Source organism: Hakea prostrata, chromosome 4 (assembly GCF_041222555.1).
Source record: "Hakea prostrata isolate BN-2017 chromosome 4, UWA_Hpros_2, whole genome shotgun sequence".
Taxonomy (NCBI): domain Eukaryota; kingdom Viridiplantae; phylum Streptophyta; class Magnoliopsida; order Proteales; family Proteaceae; genus Hakea; species Hakea prostrata.
This window is the reverse complement of record NC_142603.1, coordinates 8113328-8138154: the sequence shown is the minus strand read 5'-3', so window position 1 is coordinate 8138154 and position 24827 is coordinate 8113328. Positions and strand designations below refer to the sequence as shown.

The window sequence follows — 24827 nt, the reverse complement described above, 5'->3', positions numbered from 1 at the left end:
TCAGTAGTCTTACACATGACTTGAATTGTAAAATGACATTTTTCCCATCTTACTGTGTCTTCCAGGATCTGGTCACGGGGAAGGAGATTGGACGTGGTAAACTAGACAATGGACTTTATTTGCTCAAGCCAATTGGAGGATCTACTTCTGCTTTGACTACATCTTCTAATATGGTCCATTCGGTAATATCAGACCATCATCAATGGCACAGTAGGCTAGGTCACCCCCCTTTAGGAACTCTTAAGAAAATATTTCCTAATTTGGTTTCTTCTTGTAATAAGGATAACTTTTTTTGTGAAGCCTGGCATTTTTTGCGGCAGACTTGTTCTACTTATTTACCTTCTCTTCATAATAGAAAAACTATTCCAGTTATGCTAATTCATACTGATGTGTGGGGTCCCTGCCGACGTGTGTCTATTACTAGCCATAGATACTTTGTTACTTTTATTGATTGTCACTCTCATTCTACATGGATTTATCTTTTACAACAAAAAAATGAGGTTTTTCGATGTTTTCCTGATTTTCATAATATGATTAAAACTCAGTTCAACGCCACTGTGAAGATCTTTCACAGTGACAATGGCATAGAGTATATTGATGGTGAATTTTAGAGATATCTCTCTGACTCTAGCATAATACACCAGACCAATTGCGTTGATACGGCAGCCCAAAATGGGGTTGCTGAAAGGAAAAATAAGCATCTCTTAGAGATAGCTCGTTCCATTATGATTGCTATGAATGTACCTGACCAATCCTAGAGTGATGTTATACTCACTGCTTCTTATCTTATGAATAGGATGCCCAGTAGGATACTTGGTTTTAAAAGTCCTAATGAGAGCCTCTTCTTTTGTTATTCCCCCAAAGGTTTTTGGATGCGTGTGTTATGCTAGAATCACCGCCCACTAGAGTAAGTTGGCTCCCCGCGGCCTACGCTGCATATTTTTGGGGTATTCTGCTACTCGGAAAGGGTACAAATGTTATCATCCTCCTTCCAGGAAAACCATTGTATCTATGGATGTAATTTTTAATGAGTCTTGCCCTTACTATACACCTCTCCAGGGGGAGAGTCCTAGAGGAGAGGTGTTCTTTCTGACTCTAGATCTTCCTATCACACACCAACACAACTTAATAGTCTAGAAGAGTTTCTAGACCAAGGGGAGACTTCGGCCAGTATACCTGAGGACTCTGATCCTCCCCCTTCGTTTTCTGAACCATGTGAAGAACCTAGCTAGGGGGAGACCACTCCTGTGAGACACACTGTTGGGGTCTTTCAAAACCAGATTGACCAGAATAAGGAGGTGCAGACTTATCAGAGGAATAATTACAACCGGCTAAAGCAGGTGGAGAAAGGTGATACGTTACCACTTCAGTCTCCTGCTCAGGAATCAGATTCTACTGTCCCTCTTAAGGTATCTTCTTCTGATCTTCCTATTGCTGTTAAAAAAGGGGTCAGATCTTGTACTCAACATCCCATAGCTAAATATGTTTCTTATAACTCTTTGTCCAACTCCTACCGTGCTTTTATATCCTCTCTGTCAATCTATCATCTGTATCTGTTCCTAAAAGTTGGCGGGGAAGCCTATCTTGATAAGAGATGGAAGGCAGCTATGGTAGAGGAAATGCAGGCAATGAAGAAAAATGACACTTGGGAGCTGGTTACACTTCCTACAGGAAAAAAACCAGTGGGCTGCAAATGGGTATCTGTGGTTAAACAAAATATGGATGGATCAGTCAACAAGTTGAAAGCTAGACTAGTTGCAAAGGGGTTTACCCAGACCTATGGGATTGATTATCAAGAGACCTTTGCCCCTGTTGCGAAACTAAACAACTGTCAGAGTTCGTTATCTGTAGCTATGAACAATGACTGGAACTTGCACCAACTAGACATAAAGAATGCCTTCTTACATGGGGAGTTAGCAGAAGAAGTCTATATGGAAATCCCACATGGTTTCTTCGATGACAATACTGCAGGGTAAGTTTGTCGGTGGAAGAGGTCAATTTATGGGTTAAAACAGTCTCCTAAATGCTGGTTTGGACGCCTCCTGAAGGCAATGGCTTCTATTAGGTACAAGCAAAGCAATGCTTATCATACACTATTTGTCAAGAAGTCATGTACTAACATCACACCTCTATGTAGACGATATTGTCATCACAGGGAATGATGGTGAAGAAATTCAAAAGTAGGACTTTCTTGGCAGAGTGTTTGAAATTAAAGCTCTAGGGAAGTTACATTTCTTAGGAATTGAGGTGGCTCGATCAAAGAAAGGTATATTCCTATCCCAAAGAAAGTATGTCCTAGATCTATTATCAGAAGTGGGAATGTTGGGGTGTAAAGCAATTAATACCCCTATTGAAGCTGGAGCTAAACTTTAAGAAAAAGAGGGAGAACCACTGGACAAAGGAAGATACCAAAGGCTGGTAGGGAAGCTTATTATAGTGAGTCAATTCATGCATGTTCCATATTTAGCTCATATGAAGGTTGTTACCAAAATACTACAATATGAAGGTTGTTACCAAAATACTACAATATTTGAAGGGAACTCCTGGAAAAGGAATACTTCTGTCACCCACTAAGGCACTGATAATCTAAAAGTTGAAGCATACACTAATGCAAACTGGGCTGGATCTCCAGACAGGAAGTCAATTTCAGGTTACTGTACCTTTGTTGGAGGTAATCTAGTTACTTGGAGAAGTAAGAAATAGAATGTGGTAGCTTTATCTAGTACTGAAGCTGAATATAGAGCTATGGTTAGTGGAGTTTGTGAGCTACTATGGTTGAAAGGCTTACTGCAAGATATTGGAGTCCAAGTTCTAAATCCTGTGATGTTATATTATGACAACAAGGCTGCTATTAGTATTGCTAATAATCCGGTGCAACATGATCGAACTAAGCACATTGAAATTGACAGGTTTTTTGTCAAAGGAAAGTAGGAACAAGGGCTTATCTGCATGCCTTTTGTAAGATCTATAGACCAAGTAGCAGATGTTTTCACTAAGTGTTTGAAAGAAAGAGATTTCCTTCCTATTGTAGGCAAGTTGGGCATGACTAATATCTATGTCTCAACTTGAGGAGGAGTGTTGGATTCTACTAGGAGTTAAATTAGAGTTTGTATTCATGTAAAATTCTATTCCTTGTAATAGTGTACTTTCCACTTAATAATAAATAGAGGGCTTGAGATCATTGATTCATAAGCCATTCTACCAATATCATGTTTCTCAATAATCCTTAAACTCAATTTTACTCAATAATCAGACTTACCGAATATAAAGAACGAATAGGATACTTATTTATAGCCTAGTAAAAGACCTTAAGTCCAAGAAGGATTCCTTTATAAATGAGGATCCCACCACATTAATCACAACCGTTGAAATAAATAATAAAAGATCTAAAGAAATCTCCTTGAAAATAGATTCCCCCTAAGAGTTGAACTCTAAAGGAATCCTCTTGTAAATGAACTGTTGGGAATCTTATCTTTAAAGAAGAGTCCCAAGACTTAAGAACTCTTACTCAATTAAAACTGGACTTCCTAACTAATTAATCCTCTTCAAAAAATTAAAATAAGATTTTGAAAAATAATCTAGCAATTAAAATTAAATCAGGTTCGGCCAGCCCTAGGTGCACCCTTAAGAGTGGCTGTGGGGCCCACTCTAGGGTTTCGGCCAAGGGCAGGATTTTGATTCACATAACATAACTGCAGCAGCAGCAACAACCAAGAGAATATTCGAACTAAGAAGCTCTGTTAATCATGTCAATGTTGGGTGCCTTCACAATCAAGTGGGGAACTTATTTATACATAAAATATAAACTCCTAAATGTAATTCAAAATTGAAACTACTAAACTGAAACTAGGACAGTTAACACTGAAATAAAAACATAAGAAAATATTTTTTTGCACTCTTGACTTAGTTTAAATAAAATTTGCAGAACTACACCAGTTAATCTAATTAATGACCTATTTTCATACTTGACCTAGACACTAAATGATTGGGCCCATAAAATAGGCCTATGGCCACATAAATTTATTAAACCAACTAACCAAGGCCTGACACCCATGTGTATCAACCTTTGGTTGATTTCAAAGGAAAATAGGCTAACTCAATGCTAGATCTGCATACAGTCTCCCCATCTTGAAAAAACTCATTCTCAAATTTGGTATTGATGTGAGGGGACCAAAATGTATGTACCAGCCTTTACCATTTCTAGACAAAACTTTAGCATTGTAAACCCACTAGAAATTAAGACTTCAACTCTTGAAGATTTCTCTTCGAATAACCATGGAAGCATGACAAATTCGATATACTCATGTTCAAAATCAGCAGCCATGCCCTTAGGATTTTCTTTAATCACTTCTATTGGAACAACTATCTTGATCAAGTCTTCAGGAACCTCTTTAGTACCATATCCTGCCTTGTCCTTCTCTTTAAAGATTTGAGCCACACTCTATTTCTTCTAGAACAATATGTTAAACTTTGAAGCTTGCAGGGGACTGCTCTCAATTACTTCCTGTTGTTAAGGGCATTTTGGGACAGTTTTTTCCCTCTCGTTATTGGTGCTTGCTAGCACCAGCTCTTAAGAGGCAAGCTTCCCCTCCCCTATATTTTTATTATTTCCTAGTTTGAGTAGGATTGGTTGCTAGGAATCCTATTATGAGTTCTTTTCTGCTTTCCTTCTCAAAGCTGTCATACCTACCAATTTAAAGTATAACTACCTCATTAGGGGCCGCCAACAAAGCACAAGTTTCTGAAAATCAAATCTTCAGCTTACAGCACTTCCGTATCTTTTACCAGTAAACCTTACATGCTTTAATGTCTTCCTCTTTAATGATCTCTTCTACCTATATAATATTGGATAAATCATATAGAGTTACTTCAAACTTATTAGGCAGTGGCTCTTTTGTCTTACCGTATTTTATTCTTGCTTGTGTAAGCCCATGTGCTGTTGTCTTCTACTTATAGAATTTCCTCCATTGAAACTTCAGGCAGGAGCTCTTCCTTGAGCTGAGCTTGGCATCGATGGGAGGAGCCACTTCTCTTGTGTCTAAGTGCTGTAGCCTCAATTATATGGGGGTCAGTTCCTCCACGATCTTTAAGAGAACCAACTTATATGGGTTAGATAGGTCTGGTTTTAGGGGAAAAAGGTTAAGTTAAATGATTTTTAGGTTAACAAGGATACCTACAAAATCGCGCAGGTTAAGTTCCTTAAGATGGGAAACTAGGCTGTATATGTGTCAGAATGGATTGAAACTCGGAAGGAAAATATGTTATGAATTTATGATATTGGAATATGATCCTCCTAATTTGGTTTGGATGGTTAAATTAGAAACTATAAGAGTTGTTGTTTCAGGTGTTTTAGGGAGAAATTTATACCTTGAAATCGGATGGTTGGGATGCGATCAAACCTATGTCTAAGGTCACTAGGTTAGAAGAATGATGTACCTAAAATGTGGGGATAGATTTAACCTTTAGATTGGTGTAGATTTGACTTTGGATTTTGGGCCTCTTGAAGAGTCCAATAAATCATGGAAAAAAAAGAGAGGTGATATGAGAGGCAGAATGAAGTGTAGGCTACCAGATACCTGGATAAGGAGCTTTGTTGAACTTTGGAATGAATAGAATGGCTTCTTGAAGGCTGTCTATTCAGCCATAGCAAGGCTTTGGCTTGACTTCACCAAGAACTTAAACCGAACAGACAACTCTTGGACCTTCTCTGACCAAAATTGACATAAGCCAATAGTTGCATAGAAACACAGACACAAGCACTCAAAGCTTTAAGTGAAAATTTTCTATCAATCAATTGAACTCTATTCAAATCGATGAGGGGGGTATTTATAGCAAATTAGGACTTATAAACTCACTTAAACTAAGGAAAATAGAAACTTACTTAGACTCTTAAAACTGAAATAAATCATAAGAAAAAGACTATTCCTTTCTTATAATTTAAGTTGGGCATAATTTACATAATTAGACTAATTGAACTAATAAATTGACCTACTTTTGTACTTGCCTATCTGCTAAACTTTTGGGCCCATAGAATAAGTTCATACCACGCAAACATATTAAAAAAGGGCCGAACCCCCGTATGTATTAACCTTAGATTGATTTCAAAGGAAAATAGACCAATTTGGTGTTGCACTTGCATCACCAAGTCAGATCTGAGTCTCTGTTGTTAATTTTGAACTCTCTATAGGAGCTAACTACTTCTTTCATAAACTTGAAACATTTAGTGTTTTCTTCTCTGGCCCTTCTACCTTTTCATTTTATTTGAATTACTCGCTTTTTCTTCATCATCTCAGTTGGCAAATGTAGGGGCTGGTGCACAATTTTCTGTTCCTTGAGCACAAATACACATTCATTTGTTCTCCTTGCTTTATTGACATCATTATCATAAAACCAGGGTGTTCCCATAGTGCATTTATGAGTCCCATGAGGACAACATACCATACTTTTTTCTAGTAAAAATTTGGCATAGGATGTGTTTTGCTTTTTAGTTCAATATTCTTAATAGATGATCCTGAAAGGCTGAAACAACATTTTGGCAAAACTACCACTATCGATTACCTGGGTTTTGTTCCCATTGGTTTTCATTCTGGTGTAGAAAATGTATTCTCTCCTTTAGTTTTCATTGTATCTCTCTGAAACTAGGATCTTAGTAACCGCATGAATCTTGTGGTGATAATCCAAGTACTCCACTTCGCTACATGAATCATCATATGTGATATGTTAACTCATACAATACTCGAAGGATGAATTCTTCATATTTTTTTCTTGTCTTCCATGGTGGTTGCTTCTTCAATGCTCTGATTCAACTTGATGTAGCTTCAACTGAATGAGGGCTAGTTCTTCCAAGACACATAAGTGAACCAACTAAACTGGGTGGGTGGGTTTGGTTTTAGGGGAAAAAGTTTAAGTTAGGCCTCTTTGGTTAAAGTCATACACTTTTAAATAATACTTAAGGTATCAAGCATTAGCCCATCCCATGGTGGACAAGGGATAAATTCCTTGAGATGAGAAACTAGGGTTTATGGGTGTCAAGTGAAAGTCAACCTAAAGGGGGGAGTATAGGTGGGGTTGTCAAAGCATCCACCTAGGCGGAAAGGCGATTTTGCAACCGCCTTGTTTTGAACCGCTTTGTTAACATGCAGTTTTTTCGCCGCTTTATCACCTATACTACCAATTTGTTGCCTTGTGCGCCTTTTTGCTGCCAAAACGGTCACATTTTTTACATATTCTTTATTTTTTTTAAAAACAAATTCTATTCTACAAAGCCGTTTACGAACTTGATAGCTAGTCATTTTGGAATTGGGAATCAATAAATCATTAAATGGATAAGGCACTTATTTGGCATCCCACTATCATTGAGGTGAGTAAAAATGTAAAATTACTACTTTCATTTTCATACTTATAATTTAATATAGTTTATAGTCATATGTTATGATGTTTGATGAGATGAACTTATGTCTGTGTTCTTTTTTGAATAATCTTTCATAATTATGATTCTTGATTGCTTTTTTTTTTAGATGAATGTGATTCTTGAATGTTTGTTTAACTCATAATAGAAATTTATCAGCATAAAAGTAGTCGTATTGAAAAAATTTGACCCAACCACTTTAGTCGCCTTATTGCCACCTAGGCGCCGCTTTGTCACCTAGTCATCTTACCGCCTTGACAACCTTGGTTGAACTAGTGAATTTTTCCTTTTCAATTAAAATATGCCAGAAATTTAATCCAATCAAAGAATTAAAGCAAGACAATGACAAGGCATGATTTATGGTGGTTTGACTCAAGACTCAACTGAGTGAGTCTACATCCACTCCTCTCTAATCTTAAAGAGATTTCAACTAGTGAATCCCTTTCAATACAGTAGGTGGAGGCACAATGCCTTTACACAATCTTGTTTAGGACAAGAGAACCTTTACAATCTTGATTTGGGGCAAGAGTACCCAATCTCTTATAGATGAGAGTGTCCTTGTACCTGACCCTAAGTCTAGTTTTGGGACTAGGTAGAACTATCAAATAAAAATTAAAGAATAAGAAAGATGTTTCCTATCAAGGGTGTGCAGTAATACCCATGAGGCCATGAGCGATAATTGATGCAATATGATCTGTGTGATGCACAAGGATCTTCTTCATGTGCTTCTTCCTCTTGGTGTTGATTGAGGAAGGCCTTCTTGAGTTCGACAATTCAAGTTTTTTATGTAGAGCAATTGAACTCGAAAGGGCTTTGGATTCTTAGGGAGACAAGTCTTCCTCTTGGTGTTGATTGAGGAAGGCCTTCTTGAGTTCGACAATTCAAGTTTTTTATGTAGAGCAATTGAACTCGAAAGGGCTTTGGATTCTTAGGGAGACAAGGGCTTGGACACATGTTTGAATCCAAGACCCTATAACCAGCCTAAGAGCTGAAAAGGAAGCAAGAATTAGAGAAGAAGAAAGGAAGAACAGAGTCTGCTACAAGGCAAAGATTGAGGACTGTGATTAGGTTAACTTTCTCCTAATTGCAGGTTAAGTTTTTGTAATGAAATAAACACAAGTACAAATGCAATTCTGCCCCGGAAAAGCTCATCCTTGGTGCTTGCATTTCCCACATTTGGAAGGAGGGCAATCTCTGCTGATGGACCCCCAAATCTAGATTCCTAGACCAGATTGGAAAACAATCTGCAAGGATTTCTCCTCCAAACTCTCCCTCTTACCTCACAAGCCTCTTGTAGATACTTTATAGTCCAAGTAACAGACACATTCTTGTTACGTAGGACTTAGATTCTACTTTTTTATGCACGCCTAGCGATAGGCCTGTCTAGCGTGGCTCCCCCCCCCCCCAGGGGTTTACTTCCCTTCCCTTCGGGGGGGTGTATAGTATTTATTTATTGACCCAAAGAAATAATAGATTCAAAGTAAACAATCTAGGCACTATATCAAATACTGGAACCACCAAAATAATTCCTAAGGACTCTACCCACTAAAATAAAGTCAACTAAAGTAAAACCTTGCATCTTATATTCCTATGTAAACTGTCAGGCCCCTTAGACAAGAAAACTGGGGTGATCCAGCTGGGTTCAACTTTGACCTCTGAAGGGAGTTCTTTCAGTGCAGCCAGGCCAAGGCAATTACATTATTGAAGGGCTACCAATAACTGTTAAAATCCTTTGTAAAGCCAATGTTACTCAGAATTGCACAAAAATAACTGCCCTTCTAGGAGAATCTACTATTGTTGCAAATGCTCCAATAGAAGCACGTAGTATGGGTGTGTGGGATGCTTATTCAGTTACTTTATATCCAGTAAATTCTTTGTATTAGTGTTACCTGTTGTCATCATTAAATTGTATTGGTAAACATTTTCATATGGAGAATTTTATTTCTAAGTATTCCTGTATGCTTATCTATATGTGAAATGATTATTCTTTACCAAATGTTATGGACTCATCCATATCTTTTTCTCTGCTACTACTACTGCCGCCTCCTATGATGATATCTAGGATTTCGTAGTGCAGGTTTTTATGGCTCTTCTACAAACTTCTGAGCCTGAGAACAAGAATATGGTCAGGCAAGCTCTTGATATACTAATGCCTACATTGCCCCGAAAGTTGCCTGCTGCGAGTAACAGTATGCCAATTTGGATTTTTTGCATAAAAAAGGTTCTCATTGATGAAGGTCATTCAATTCCTAGTTTAGTTCACATCCTCCAGCTCTTTGTCAACCATTCAGATCTCTTCTACTTCTATAGAGCACAATTTGTTCCTCTGATGGTTAATTCTCTGAGTCGCCTTGGATTGGCATACAATGTTGCTGTAGATAATAGATGCCTTGCCATTGAACTTGCGGGGTTGCTTGTCAGGTGGGAAAAGCAGAGGCAAAATGAAGTTAAAGCATTACCTGATACAGAAGACCCTGACCAAGCTAGTGATTTGTTTAATCAGGGGCCTGATTGTGTTTATCCAAAGCACCCCTCTGGAGGTTCATCACTTGATGATTTGAGTAAACTAGGAAAGGTTGAGCCCGGTCTTCAATCTATCTGTGTCATGTCCCCTGATGGTGCTTCATCAATCCCCAATAGAGAAATCCCTGGGTCTGCTGCCCAGCCTGATGAGGAGTTCAAGCTTAGTCCTGCCATGCAAGAGATGATTATCAAGTTTCTAATTAAAGTGAGTTCATACTTTATTTCTTCTACTTTGATCAACAACTCTCATCTTCATTAGCTTCAAATGTGAATGCTCTTTCTTCAAATGCATGGTTCTAAAACAATGACATATTTGATGCTCATTTGTTAATCATGACTTTTATGCTCGTTTTTCAAATTCACCAGTCCTCTTGGAAATAGAAGATTGTGTTTAGATTGACATTTCTTACTTGTGATATCTGGAAATAGGTAGCTTTGGTTACAGAGCTCAGGGATAAGGAGGCAACTGCAATGTATAGCCAGGGTCTGCAGGTATTATCAGAAGCTTTAGAGGTTTGGCCGAAAGCCAATGTTACGCTCAATTTTCTGGAGAATCTGTCGTGCAGTCATCAGCCATCTCAATCAAAAGACCCTGAAACAGCTTTGACTCAGGGCCTTGATGTCATGAACAAGGTTTTGGAGAAGCAACCTCATTTGTTCATTGAGAACCACATCAACCAGATTTCACAGGTATATTTTACTGAGTGGTTTTTCTTTGTAGCACCAGCACTGTTCACCACATTATGGGGAATTTTTTTTTTTTTTTTTTTTTTTTTTTTGGGTTCTTTCTAATAACTGTAATATAAGAATCTATCTTTGACAGATCTTTGAGCGTTGCTTCAAAAATAAAATGCTGGATGCCAGGAAGTCCCTGTGCACCTTGTTGAAGATGGTCTTTATGGCATTTCCTCCAGAGGCAGCTAATACACCACAGGACGTGAAGCTATTTTACCAAAGGATTGAGGATCTTATACAAGAACATCTTGCTGCTGTGACATCCCCTCATATATCAATAGAAATTTGTGCTGCAGACTCCATGATTAGCTTTGCACTCCTTCTTATTAAAACTTTGACAGATGTGCAGAAGAACTTCATTGATCGATTCATTTTGGCTTTGGTCCATATCCTTCAACGACTGGTACAGGATATGGGATCATCTAGAGGTCCTCACATGAGACAAGTAAGCCGCATCTATCTATAGAGGAATTTTTTGTCTTTGCAATCATTTATGGCTACAATTAAACAATGCAAGCACTTTAATTTTTGAACGCAAGTGTAGATTCTCTTATGTTCCCTGCTGACATTAGGTATTCTGGCCAAACATTGTGTACCTCTTATTTAATAAAATTTCTCATTTTTCTTTCAGATACCTTGTGAGTTGAAACTTGTAACATATATTTTTTTTTTGGTGGGGGGGGGGATCGAGGGGCGCTCGGGGAGCAGGGTTTGGGGCCAGTGGGTGAAAAATCAGGTGGTGCTTGAAAACTTTTATGTGATTCCAAACATAAGTCCATTTGGATCAATTTGACCTACTCCCATTTGCTCAAATCAGAATCCATTTGGACGGCCCACCTCCAACCCATCCAAGTCTGGAGGAAACTTCGTCATCCGCACCCCCTTGCTTTGTCAGCCACCTCTTCAAGGATTGCAGATGGAACTAATATATCATTCTAACTTGGTGCCTGGAACCCCTTCAGTATTCTATTCCATTATATTAGTGCTCGTGGGTCTACTCCACCGAAATCCCAAGAGACACCCTACTCTTCTTTTATCTCCTTTGGATCCTAGGTCCTCTCCAACCTATTCCCTTGAAACTAAATCCAATTTGACCCCCCCCCCAATCCATTCCCCTACTAACCATTCTAATAAGCTAATCTGGACCCCCTCCACTTCCAACTCCTTTCACCACCTCCTCTACTTGGAACTATATCCGCCATCCCTCTCCCTTTCTCTTGGGCCAATCTTGTCTGGTTCAAAGGAAACATCCTTTGACATTTCTTCTCCATTTGGAGAGCTTCATCCTCTTGTCTCCCAAGCTTCCTAAACCACTGTCACATTCTTGCCCTCCCCTCTTTCCTGCATCAACTGCCCTATAGGTGAGGATAGACCCACCTCTTCTTCTACTGCCTCTTCTCCCTCTCTTTTTTATCCCTTGCCCTTGCTTCTGTCTGGCTTAATGTTGTATGTGTCTTCCCTTTGCATAGCAGTGCCGCTGGATGACCAGTACATTCAAAGGTTCCTTGATTGTTGATATCATTGGCAAGCATTTTTTGGTGCCTTCAGCTTCATCTCCTCTTTTGGGTGGAAGGGAACCTTCGTAGATGGTCTTCCAAATTTAATCCATTAATCAAATTGGTAAGGCATCTATAAGGATGTAGCTCCAAATTGTGTCTACTCTCCCACAAACGCCTCACAAACACCCCAAGGAACAGGCACATTGTTAGTACCCTGGCCTTGGATTCTTCTCTTTTGACCTCCCCTAGGCTGGCTTGAGTCTAGGCCCTCCCCCAACACCCCCCCGTTTTTCTTGCCCTAATGGGCAAATGTAGGTAGTAATATAGGCATAGAATTTCCCAGGTTTAGTTATATTTGGATGGCTAAATTGGAAAATGAAATTGTTTTTGTTATGGGGGTTGTAGCAATCCAATAGTTTAGAAATCGAACCAGATGTAAGTAGTAGCCTATAACCAGAGGAGAACAAGAGAGGCGATAGAGAAGAGAAAGGAAAAGAGAAGGGGAAGAGATGACTTGCGTATGCAAGGCACCCACTCCTACTTTATAAATGAATACTCATTATTTAGTTCAGGATATCTTTCCTAAACTAAAATACAAAAAAAGGAAGCACAATATTAGCAAAAATAGAGAGTTTTGAAATAGGAATCCTAGATATTATTTACTTGTTGACTAAGAAAAAGGAGAAAGGCAAGCTAGTTTAAAAAAGGAAAATACTAGCAAGAATCTACTCCCAATAATCCATGATTTCTAACACTCCCCCTTAAGCTAGAGAATATAAATCACCCATGCCCAGCTTGCAACCCCCATTCTTGAAATCAGGTCCAAAGAGTGACTTGGTAAAGATGTCACCTATTTGCTCAGTTATAGGAACAAATGGAGTAACGATCTTCTTTTTGAGAACAGCGTCTTGGACAAAGTGGCTCAACTTCAATATGCTTAGTGTGCTCATGGAACAAATGATTGCTAGCAATATAGATTGCAGCTCGATTATCACAGAGCATCTTCATGGGCTGAGAGACTAGCAGCCCCAACTCAACAAGGAAGGATTGAATCCACAACATTTCAGCAGCGGTTTGAGCCATAGCTCTATATTCAGCTTCCGCACTTGATCGTGCGAAAGTAGTCTGCATTTTGCTTCGTCAAGTGATGAGGCTACCACTGAGCACCGACAAACACACAATAGTCAGTAGTAGATCGTCAATCACCCAAGGAAAAATTTTTGGTCGAAATTTCTGGACACTTTTTTCTGCACACTTGTAACCTCAATTTCAAGCCTCATATGGGCTCAAATTGATTTGAATTCTTGCATACTACCTATTTCGAGCATAATAAACACTATAGAACTACTAGTTTGCTAAAAAAACCACTGAAAATGTAACATCCAACTTTCCAAGTATATAGTACATAAGAGAAGAAGCAAGAATGTTACAACTTACAAGTCTATTCTATGCAATGTCTCCCTCTTCCTTCTGCACCCCATACAAATGACAATACAACTCCCATGATGTTCGTCCCATATAGTTTTGAACGTAGTCAACAACTACATCTCTGTACGTGGCCTCATCCACATGCATAAGATTTCCTGACGATGGGAAGTTGTGAATCTCCAAAGAAGGAACTAGTGGTGGTGGGCCTTGTGGCTGTGGAATAGTGTGGAAGATCTGCTTAACAAATGAAAGAGCACCCTGGCTCTTAGGAGAAGGATAAGGTCCATACTGATAAGGTCCCAGTGGCTGACTCCACTTCTAATAATAACCTCCTATTTTTAAATAAATAAAATATATGTATATATATAACTATATAAGTATTTTTTTAATATATAAATAATTTTAAAATGGGATAATTACTATTGGCCCCCTGTACTTTGATTTTATTACTACTGTATCCCCGATACTTTTCAAAATTACTAATCCAACCTTTAACTGTCTACAATTACTATTGCCCCCTACCGTTAAATTCCATTAGTTTACTGATGATGTGGCAACTTTATATTTTCTCAAAAACCCCAAAATACCCTTATATTTATCTCTTTACTTATTTACCCTTTTGTCAAGTTACAGTAGTACCCTTAATTAATTGTGGAGAAAAAAGTAACTATAATCCGTTTTATTCTCAGAAAAAAAAGAAGAAAAAAAACCACCAAATAAAGAAAGAATGATTGAATAAAACCCAAATAGAAACCGAAGAGGAAGGAAAATCAAATTCAACTCAAATTGGAAACTGAATATCACCTAAAATATTTTCAAAATAAATGAAGTTTATCGGATTTGGATTTTGCCCATTTCATTAATTCAAAATAAATGAAGTTTAGGGTAAAATTGACATTTAATCTGGTTTTTATAAATTAGGTAGCATCATCTTTTGATTTCTCAATTTTAATGAAGGGAAAATTAGACATTACATATTCAAACTTAACGGCAACTTAACACCGTTATAAGGAAGGGGGGCAACAGTAATTCCATAAAGAATAGGGTTTTATTCGTAATAAAATCAAACTACAGGGGGGCAACAGTAATTATCCCTTTAAAAATATATAAAATACACACTAACTATCTTAAAAATATCCACAACATGCTCCAAAAATTGCATACATGCTTCCACTAATAGTCTGCTATTTTTAAATTTAAAACAGAAATTAATTATTTTTTTTAATATTTAAATATTTTTTTAATTATTTAAATATATATTAAATACAGTAAAATTACATAATTATCAGGAAAAAAAATTAATTCAACACCATCATAGCAATATGGTGTCTCAACTCTCACATACATTAATTTGAAGCTTATACATGTACTATACATATATATTTTTAGCAATATACATAATTTTGTAAATAATTTTTAATTAACAGGAAAGAAAGAAAAAAAAGTAGAAGAAGAAGAAGAAGTAGGAAGAATCAAAAATTAATTTTGGCACTACAAATTCATAGATCAACACTCTAAAGTAAACATACATAAATTTGGAAGCAAATCTAAGATGATTTAAGGCACAAATGAAACAAAAATCAAAGAAGCAATCAATTGTGGCGCTTTCATCATGTGAAGCAGAATATATTGCAGCAGCATCATGTACGTGCCAAGCAATATGGTTGAGGAATCTTATGCAAAAGATGCATCATCCACAAAAGGATACATTGACAATAAGTTAGCGCTCTCTCTCACGAAGAATCCAATGGCCCACAACAGAACTAAGCACATTGACACAAAGTACCACTTTATACGACAGCATGTGAAAGACAACAACGTGAAGCTGGTATACTGTCAAACTGAAGATCAAATTGTAGATATTTTTACAAAGCCGCTTGATGAGCACATTTATGTGTGAAATCTTAGGGCATAAAGCATGCATTTTACAGACTTAGAGTGGAGCTACCTTGGGTTTTCTGTTGTTTTTGCAGATTTTAGGACTTTTCAATATTTAAGCAAATATTTGGAGTTTTGGGTATGAATCATGCAATTTTACATGTCAAGAGGTCCATTCAAATTCTCAAATGCGAAAATGGGTCTGATCTGGAGCATGATGGGCTAGAGATGTGATTATGGGCCAACTCCGAAATATTTAAGAGATAAAGAAGGCAAATTTGATCTACGGCTGAGATTATAAATTATCAATCAAATCTACAGAGATATTATTGAGAGAGTCCAAATGGAGAAAAGAGTCCTTACATACCTCAATATCTTATTTCCTATTTGTGATTTGATTAAAGAAACAAAAAGAGGAAAAAGAATTATATTCAGATAAGGAAGAAGGAAAAATCCCATTTTTGAATGTCTCTGTTCAATTTCGATCAAGCCCTTCATCGAACGGTCATTCGGTGTCCGATCGAGCTGATTTTTGGACGAGAGCTTCACAACTTCTTGATCCTCAAATCCAACGGTGGAATTATGCATTTGAACTCTCTAAGTCAGTCCGATTAGTACGTCAAAAACCTAATTGGTTGAGTCAGATAGAAACCCTGAGTTTGATTCAAATTCTATCAAGATTCATATCCCATGTAAACTCTATAAAAGGAGAGCATACTCCATTAAGGGAGAACGTGTTTTTAGAGCTTAGTAGAAGCACTCTTTCTTCTCTCTTCAGTTTATTTAGGCTTTCTCTAGTTTTCTTTGCTTGCATTTGTGAGATTTAAATTTCTAGATTGAATGTTTAGGTTTAATTTTTTTTATGTAATGCAATTCATGTTTCAAGTTCAAGTTTCAAGTTGTAAGATTCGTTTTTTCTCGGGTCTAGCAATTGCATATCTAGATCATTCTAGATCTAGATCTGGTTGTTAGGGTTGGTTGAGATTCGAATTATTTGTTCAATTCGCAAGTAAGTAACTTTCTTCAATAATCTTCTCTTTCCCTTCATTCCTGCTTCTATCTACCCCTCCATATTCTTAATATAGGATTTACTTTTAGCATTTATTTATTGTTCTCCCTTCCCCTGGGTCCTTGATCAGAGATGCCTACAATCGTGCCTCTCTTTGGTTAAGATTTCCCTTTCCTTTTATTACTCTGTTATTTACTTTCTGCAATTTTTTTTCAGCATTTATTTATTGTTCTCCCTTCCCCTCGGTCCTTGATCAGAGATGCCTACAGTCCTGCCTCTCTTTGGTTGAGGTTTCTCTTTCCTTTTATTGCTTTGATTATTTCTTTTTTGCAATTTCTTTTTCTCTAATATCCGTTCCCCCGATCGGTGGACTGTAAGTTACGGCAAAGGGTCCATGGCCAAAGTCATTATAATTATACTCCCCTTCCCTAGATCCAGAGCTGACACTCGGATCACTTCCCTTTTATTTTTATTTATTATTCGCATTTTTTTCTACCTTTATTAATTATGCGTTGATTGTGTTTGCTTTATTTTTCGTCTCAATTTAATCGCATTAGATGTATGGATTAGGACCGTTCGTTTAGTTTAATTAAGTAATTAACAAATTTGAATCATTGCACTCTCGCATTATCATTAAGAAGTTAATTCTTAACTGGCATATCTCCTTGAGATCGACCCGTTAGCTACACGATACCGTGCGCTTGCGGTTACTTTTAATTTCACAAACACCGCTCAAGACCGAAGTATTCAAGAAATTAAGAGCGCAACTTGGCATGACAAGTCAGGTTTGAGGGGGAGTGTTTAAGTTCAAACCGACTTGTGAAAATTGTAGAATCTTGACACCTAGCAAGGATGATGTCAGCAATGATGTCACTAATGATGTCAGCAGTGATGTCAGTGATTATGTCAGAAAGTCAAAGAACTTTGAAGAAACAAGAAGAAGATTGAAGAAAGCTGTAGAATTCTGAAGAAAGTTGAAGAACCCTGAAGAAGTTTGTAGAACTCTAAAAGAAAGATAAAGAATATTGAAGAAAGTTGTAGAATGTCATAGAAGTTTGAAGAAAGTCGTAGAACTTGAAGAAGTGTATAGAATTCCAAAGAAGGTTGTAGAATTTTGAGGAAGATAGTAGAAATTCAAAGAAACATTGTAGAAACTTGTAGAAGAGAGCGGAAATCTAAAGAAGCATGTAGATTTCTGAAAAAGAGACAAGAAATTTGAAGAATGTAGAAGAAGAGTATAGAAGATTATGGAAAGCAAGAAATTATTATCTTATTCATCTTTGTCGGTTTGTTTTCCTTATAAATAGAGATGAATCCCACCCCCATTTGTAATGAAATTTTGAGGTAGAAAGAGAGAGAGAGAGAGAGAGAGAGAGAGAGAGAGAGAGAGAGAGCTAGCCTTTAAGAAACAAAGGTGTTGCAACACCTCAAGCTGTATGTAAAGTTTTCTTTGTTCTTAATACAGTTCTAGTTTTTTCTAGCTCTGTTTCTTGTGAGTATATCTTTGTGAGTGTGCTATACTACCACTCCACTGCACCAACACTTGGTATCGCAAGACTTGAGAAAATGCACAAATGGAGGAGCAAATCTAGTGTTTGAAGGAAATGGAGTTGTAGAAATTAGGTGTAATGAGGGATGAAAGCAAAAGAAATTTAAAAAAAAATAAAAAAACCTCAAAAACAGCTTGAAATGTTGCAGGCGATATCGCTCGAAACAATCGAAAAATGGCTCGATTTGGACATTTTATAACCTGCGTAAGTGTTGTTACGGCCCGATATGGTATCGGGCCATAATTTCGACTTATTTCGGTCACGAAACTATACAGGACACATTTTGTGCCTGTACCTGTATTTCGTTTCGATTTGGAATTTTGCAAACATTTTGGTCAAAATTTCGACCATTTCGATAGAATTTTTTTCCATGCAATCACCATCTGCTGCTGCCCAACAGGCATTAGAATACCAAGTGATATCAATATGATTACAGAGGATGATAAACAAACCCTTTTCTTGGTGCTCCTTTAAGATATCACATGATGCAACATTCAACTTCCTAATAGGTTTTCTTGGGAGAATGCATAAACTAACTCACAACTCCCACAGCAAAGGATATGTCTGGTCTAGTAATAGTAAGATGTATAAGCTTGACCACAAGTTTCGATACTGATGGGGATCATAAAAATCTTCACTATCAGTAGAGGCAAATTTCTGATGAGGATCCATGGGAGTATCTATAGTTAGCCGCAAGGAATCCTGTGTCAGCCAGTAAATTAAGGAGATATTTCCTTTGAGACAAATTAATACCTTTCTTGCTTCATATCACCTTAATTCCAAGAAAATACCAAATCAAACTCAAATCCTTCATTTGGAATTACGGATGTAGACAAGTTTTAACTTCAACTATACCAATAAAGTCATTGCCGGATATGATAATATCATCTATATACAGACTAAATTATCACATTAGAACCTTGATGTTGAACAAAGACAAAGTGGTCAAATTAACAATGCAAAAAACCATGAGTAACAATGGAGCTAAACTTGTCAAACCATACTCATGGAGATTATTTAAGCTCATATATGGCATTGAAGCTTGCACACTTTCCTTGATTCCCCACCCAGCAACAACACACGTAAAAGCATTGGGGACTTAAAGGGAAGATAATTTGTTAACAACTATAATCTATTTTAAGTGATTGGGTGGTGGGCCAATTTAAAGCCTTCATAAGAAATCCTTATGAAATTAGAACTTAGAAACTAACTTAAATTAGGGAAATAGACATTTAAACTTATATTGTTGATAAACACAGAATTGGTAGAATGGCTTATCGATCAATGATCTCAAGCCCTCTATTTATAATTAAGTGGAAAGTACACTATTACAAGGAATAGAATTCTACATGAATACAAACTCTAATTGAAGTCCTAGTAGAATCCAACACTCCCCCTCAAGTTGAGGCAAGATATTAGTCATGGCCAACTTGCCTACAATAGGAAGGAAATCTCTGTCTTTCAAACCCTTAGTGAAAACATCTACCACTTGGTCTCCAGATCTTACAAAAGATATGCAGATAAGCCCTTAGTCCAACTTTCCTTTGACAAAAAACCTGTCAATTTAAATGTGCTTAATTCGATCATGTTGCACCGGATTATTAGTAATACTAATAGCATCCTTGTTGTCACAATATAACATCATAGGGTTTGGAACTTGGACTCCAATATCTTCCAACAAGCCTTTCAACCATAGTAGCTCACAACTCCACGAACTATAGCTCTATATTCAGCTTTGGTACTAGATAAAGCTACCACATTCTGTTTCTTACTTCTCCAAATCACTAGATTACCTCCAACAAAGGTACAATAACCTGAAATTGACTTCCTGTCTGGAGATCCAGCTCAGTCTGCATCAGTGTATGCTTCTACTTTTAGGTTATCAGTAGGTGACAAAAGTATTCATTTTCCAGGAGTTCCCTTCAAATACTGTAATATTCTGGTAACAACCTTTATATGAGCTAAATATGGATCATGCATGAATTGGCTCACAATCCCTACAGCATAAGCGATGTCTGGCCTGGTTTGAGACAAGTAAATAAGCTTCCCTACCAGCCTTTGGTATCTTCCTTTGTCCACTTGGTTCTCCCTTTTTTCTTTAAGTTTAGCTCCAGCTTCAATAAGGGTATCAACTGCTTTACACCCCAACATTCCCACTTCTAATAATAAATCTAGGACATATTTTCTTTGGGATAAGAATATAACTTTCTTTGATCGAGCCACCTCAATCCCTTAGAAATATTATAACTTCCCTAGATCTTTAATTTCAAACTCTCTGCCAAGAAAGTCCTTCAACTTTTGAATTTCTTCACCATCATTCCTTGTGATGACAATATCGTCTACATAGACAATGAGAAATGTGATGTTAGTACCTGACTTCTTGACAAATAGTGTATGATCAACATTTCTTTGCTTGCACCCAATAGAAGTCATTGCCTTCAGGAGGCGTCCAAACCAGCATCTAGGAGATTGTTTTAACCCATAAATTAACCTCTTCAACCAACAAACTTTCCCTGCAATATTGTCATTGGAGAAACCATATGGGATTTCCATATAGACCTCTCCTGCTAACTCCCCATGTAAGAAGGCATTCTTTACGTCTAGTTGGTGCAAGTTCCAGTCTTTGTTCACAGCTACAGACAACAGAACTCTGACAGTGTTTAGTTTCACAACAGGGGCAAAGGTTTCCTGATAATCAATCCCATAGGTCTGGGTAAACCCCTTTGCAACTAGTCTAGCTTTCAACTTGTTTATTGATCCATCCATATTTTTTTTAACCACAAATACCCATTTGCAGCCCACTGGTTTTTATCCTAAAGGAAGTGTAACCAGCTCCCAAGTGTCATTTTTCTTCATTGCTTGTATTTCCTCTACCATAGTTGCCTTCCATCTCTTATAAGCATAGGCTTCCTGCCAACTTTTAGGAACAGATACAGATGACAAAGAGGATATAAAAGCACGGTAGGAGTCAGACAAAGAGTTATAAGAAACATATTTAGCTATAGGATGTTGAGTACAAGATCTGACCCCTTTTCTAACAGCAATAGGAAGATCAAAAGAAGATACCTTAAAGAGAACAATAGAATCTGATTCTGGAGTAAGAGATTGAAGTGGAAACGTATCACCTTTCTCCACCTGCTTTAGCCGGTTGTATTTCTTCCTCTGATAAGTTTGTACCTCCTTATTCTGGTCAATCTGGTTTTGAAAGACCCCAACAGTGTGTCTCACAGGAGTGGTCTCCCCCTGGCTAGGTTCTTCACATGGGTCAGAAATCGAAGGGGGAGGATTAGAGTCCTCAGTTATACTGGCCAAAGTTTCCCCCTGGTCAGGAAACTCTTCTGGGACTCTTAAGCTGTGTTGGTGTGTGATAGGAAGATCTAGAGTTGGAAAGAACACCTGTCATCTAGGACTCTCCCCTTGAAGAGGTGTATAGTAAGGGCAAAACTCATGAAAAATTACATCCTTGGATACAATAATTTTCCTGGAAGAGGAGGATGATAACATTTGTACCCTTTTTGAGTAGCATAATACCCCAAAAATATGCAGCGTAAGCCACAGGGAGCCAGCTTCCTCTGGTGGGCTGTGATTCTGGCATAACACACGCATCCAAAAACCTTTGGGGGAATAGCAAAAGAAGAGGCTCCCTGAAGAATCTCATTAGGACATTTAAAACCAAGTATTCTACTGGGCATCCTATTCATAACGTAAGAAGCAATGAGTATAGCATCACTCCAGTATTGGTCAGGTACATTCATAGCAATCATAATGGAACGGGCTATCTCTAAGAAATGCCGATTCTTCCTTTCTGCAACCCCATTTTGAGCAGCCGTATCAACGCAACTGGTCTGGTGTATTATGCCAAAGTCAAAGAGATATCTTTGAAATTCACCATCAATATACGTTGTGCCATTGTCACTGCGAAGGATCTTCACAGTGGCATTGAACTGAGTTTTAATCATATTATGAAAGTCACGAAAACATTGGAAAACCTCATTTTTTTTGTTTAAAAAGATAAATCCATGTAGAACGAGAGTGACAATCAATAAAAGTAACAAAGTACCTATGGTCAGTAATAGACACACGTCGACAAGGACCCCACACATCAGTATGAATTAGCATAAAAGGAATAGGTTTTCTATTATGAAGAGAAGGTAAATCAGTAGAACGAGTTGCTTCGCCAAAATGCAGGATTCACAAAAAAAATTATCCTTATTACAAGAAGAAACCAAATCAGGAAATATTTTCTTAAGAGTTCCTAGAGGGGGGTGATCAAGCCTATGATGCCACTGATTAAGGTCTAATATTACCGAATGACCAGATTAGAAGATGTAGTCAAAGCAGACGGAGATTCTCCAATCGGCTCGAGCAAATAAAATCCATTGTCAGTTCACCAAGCTCCTTCCCCGTGACCAGATCCTAGAAGACACAGTAAGATGGGAAAAAAGTCACTTTACAATTCAAGTCATGTGTAAGACTACTGATAGAGAGCAAGTTAGTAGAGAAAAAGGGAACATGTAAAACTTTAGACAAAGAAAGTGATGGAGAATGCTGAATGGTTCCTTTTCCACCAATGGAAGAATAGGAGCCATCAGCAATTCGAACTTTATCCTTTCCAGAAGTTGGAGAATATTGTAAGAAAGAGGTGGATAAACCTGTCATATGATATGTGGCTTCTGTATCAATGATCCAAGGAGTAAAAATAGAAGAAGCTTGAAAGCCTGTAAAAGTTTTACCTGAAGTAGCAAGGTAGGAGTTGGTATGGGTAGTAGAGGCAGCAGTGGTCGAGGCTGTACCGGCAGTAGAAGGCTGCATAATACGTTGCAGAGTAGTGAACTCCTGTGAAAAACCAACTTCTGCAGAGGGTGTGGTGGAAACTATCTCAGAAAAATTAGCCTTTGGTTTTCCCTTTCTTTGTGCTCGTTTTTGCTTAAAATCAGCAGGCTTCCCATGCAATTTCCAACAATTTGCCTTGGTATGATATGGTTTGTGACAGTGCTCACACTTGACAATCTCCTTAGCCAGATCAGATTTAATGCGAACAGACTGTAAAGCTGATTTTTCCTTAATAGGAGTATGAAGCATGGCTAATCGATGACTTTCCTCGCTCTGAACAAGAGCATAAGACTGTTCTAGTGTAGGAAAGGGAAAACGACTTAAGACTTGCACTTTGATCTGAGCGTACTCCACATTCAAACCTGCTAAGAAGTCATATACCCGAATCTTATCAATGTGCTTCCTATAAGTAATCACATCATTTGGGTTAGTGGGATGATAATCCCCATAATGATCCAACTCCTGCCAAAAAGATCGCAACTCAGTATAATATTGGGCCACAGTCAGTTCCTTTTGGGTAGTCTTATGAAGCTTCTTTCGTAGCTCATAAACCTGTGCATCATTCCCCAACTGTCCATAGGTTTCAGTAGTAGCCTTCCAGATTTGGGCTGCAGTATCAAGTAATAGATATCCACGGGCAATATTTGGAATAATGGAATTTAAAAGAAATGACATAATGAGAGAGTCATTCGAAATCCATTTATCCTGTGGAAAGCCTGTGGTAGTAGGTTTGATAGTGGTGCCCATAATGTGTCCAACAAGTCCTCTTCCGGCAATAGTTAGGTAAGCAAATCGAGACCAGATCAAATAATTTGTTCCATCAAATCTCATGGAAAGAGGATGAAGAGTGGAGTAATATTCGGAGCCAGTGGGAGCAAGAGTACCATCAATAGTTGTCATGTTGACAAAATTATTTGCAGTTCTTCAGTCTTCACCCTTTCGAAGTAACAAAAATGTCGCAGAATGCAATAGCCAAACAAATTTTTTTTTTTGGGCTAAAACAAATATACTCTGAAAAATATGAAACCCTGAACATCAATAAATATTATATATATATATATAACAAAATAGGATTTCGAACCGTAGAATTGGAGGACAAAATATGGTTCGGAAATAAGGTCTAGTGTGGTTCAGGTGATGGGCATAATGGGATTTCAAAAGGGTTGGCTTAAATCGATGGGATCTCAGAAGGGTTTACGATTTACCTGGGTTTAGGAAGATGATGGCAGAGGCGATGGCAGAGGGCGATGGTGCTGGAAGCAGTGTCGATGGTCAATGGCGGAAGACATAGGTGATGGGGAAGTTGCAGAAGAAGAGTCGATGGCGGAATTCTGAGATTCACAAGAATAAGCAGGAATGGATGTGATTATGTTCATCTCACTCTTCTAAGAAGCAGCAGGAAGCACTCTTCTAATTACAAGAACAGGAAGCAGCGGAGCAGCGACAAGCATGCAATTCTGTTTGGCTTCTGTTGAAGTAGCAGAAAACAGCGGAGCAGTGACAAAGAGTGACAAGCAGCGGTAAGTGGTTCTCGTCCTCCCTCTCCTTTCTGTCTGTTTTTGTTGTTCTTTCAGTGGCAGATTTTTGTCCAAAACTGAAGAACGATAGGTGCAGAAAATTTCAGAGAACTGAGATTTCTGTGCAGAAAATTCCTGCGATGGTTGCAGTAAATTCTGCAACGGTTGCAGAAGAACGAGAAGATCTGCGATGGATTTGAGGAAGAAAAAAATAAGAAGATCCTAATCGAACTTAGGCTCTAATACCATGTTGATAAACACAGAATTGGTAGAATGGCTTATCGATCAATGATCTCAAGCCCTCTATTTATAATTAAGTGGAAAGTACACTATTACAAGGAATAGAATTTTACATGAATACAAACTCTAATTGAAGTTCTAGTAGAATCCAACATCATATATTGAAATAAAACATAAGAAATACACTATTCTACCCTTATAACTTAA

The 24827-nt window shown here is 37.8% G+C and overlaps 1 protein-coding gene across 1 annotated transcript in view; it reads left to right on the top strand.

Moving 5' to 3' along the window:
- Window positions 1-7321: 7321 nt before the first annotated feature.
- The window catches only part of LOC149017604 (uncharacterized), a 30465-nt gene continuing 12959 nt past the window's right edge, over window positions 7322-24827 (top strand). The window contains exons 1-5 of the mRNA XM_089153011.1: window positions 7322-7360; window positions 8529-8565; window positions 9481-10136; window positions 10361-10621; window positions 10755-11111. Coding sequence (XP_089009137.1) covers window positions 7322-7360; window positions 8529-8565; window positions 9481-10136; window positions 10361-10621; window positions 10755-11111 — 1350 coding nt within the window. The remainder of the gene's footprint in view (window positions 7361-8528; window positions 8566-9480; window positions 10137-10360; window positions 10622-10754; window positions 11112-24827) is intronic.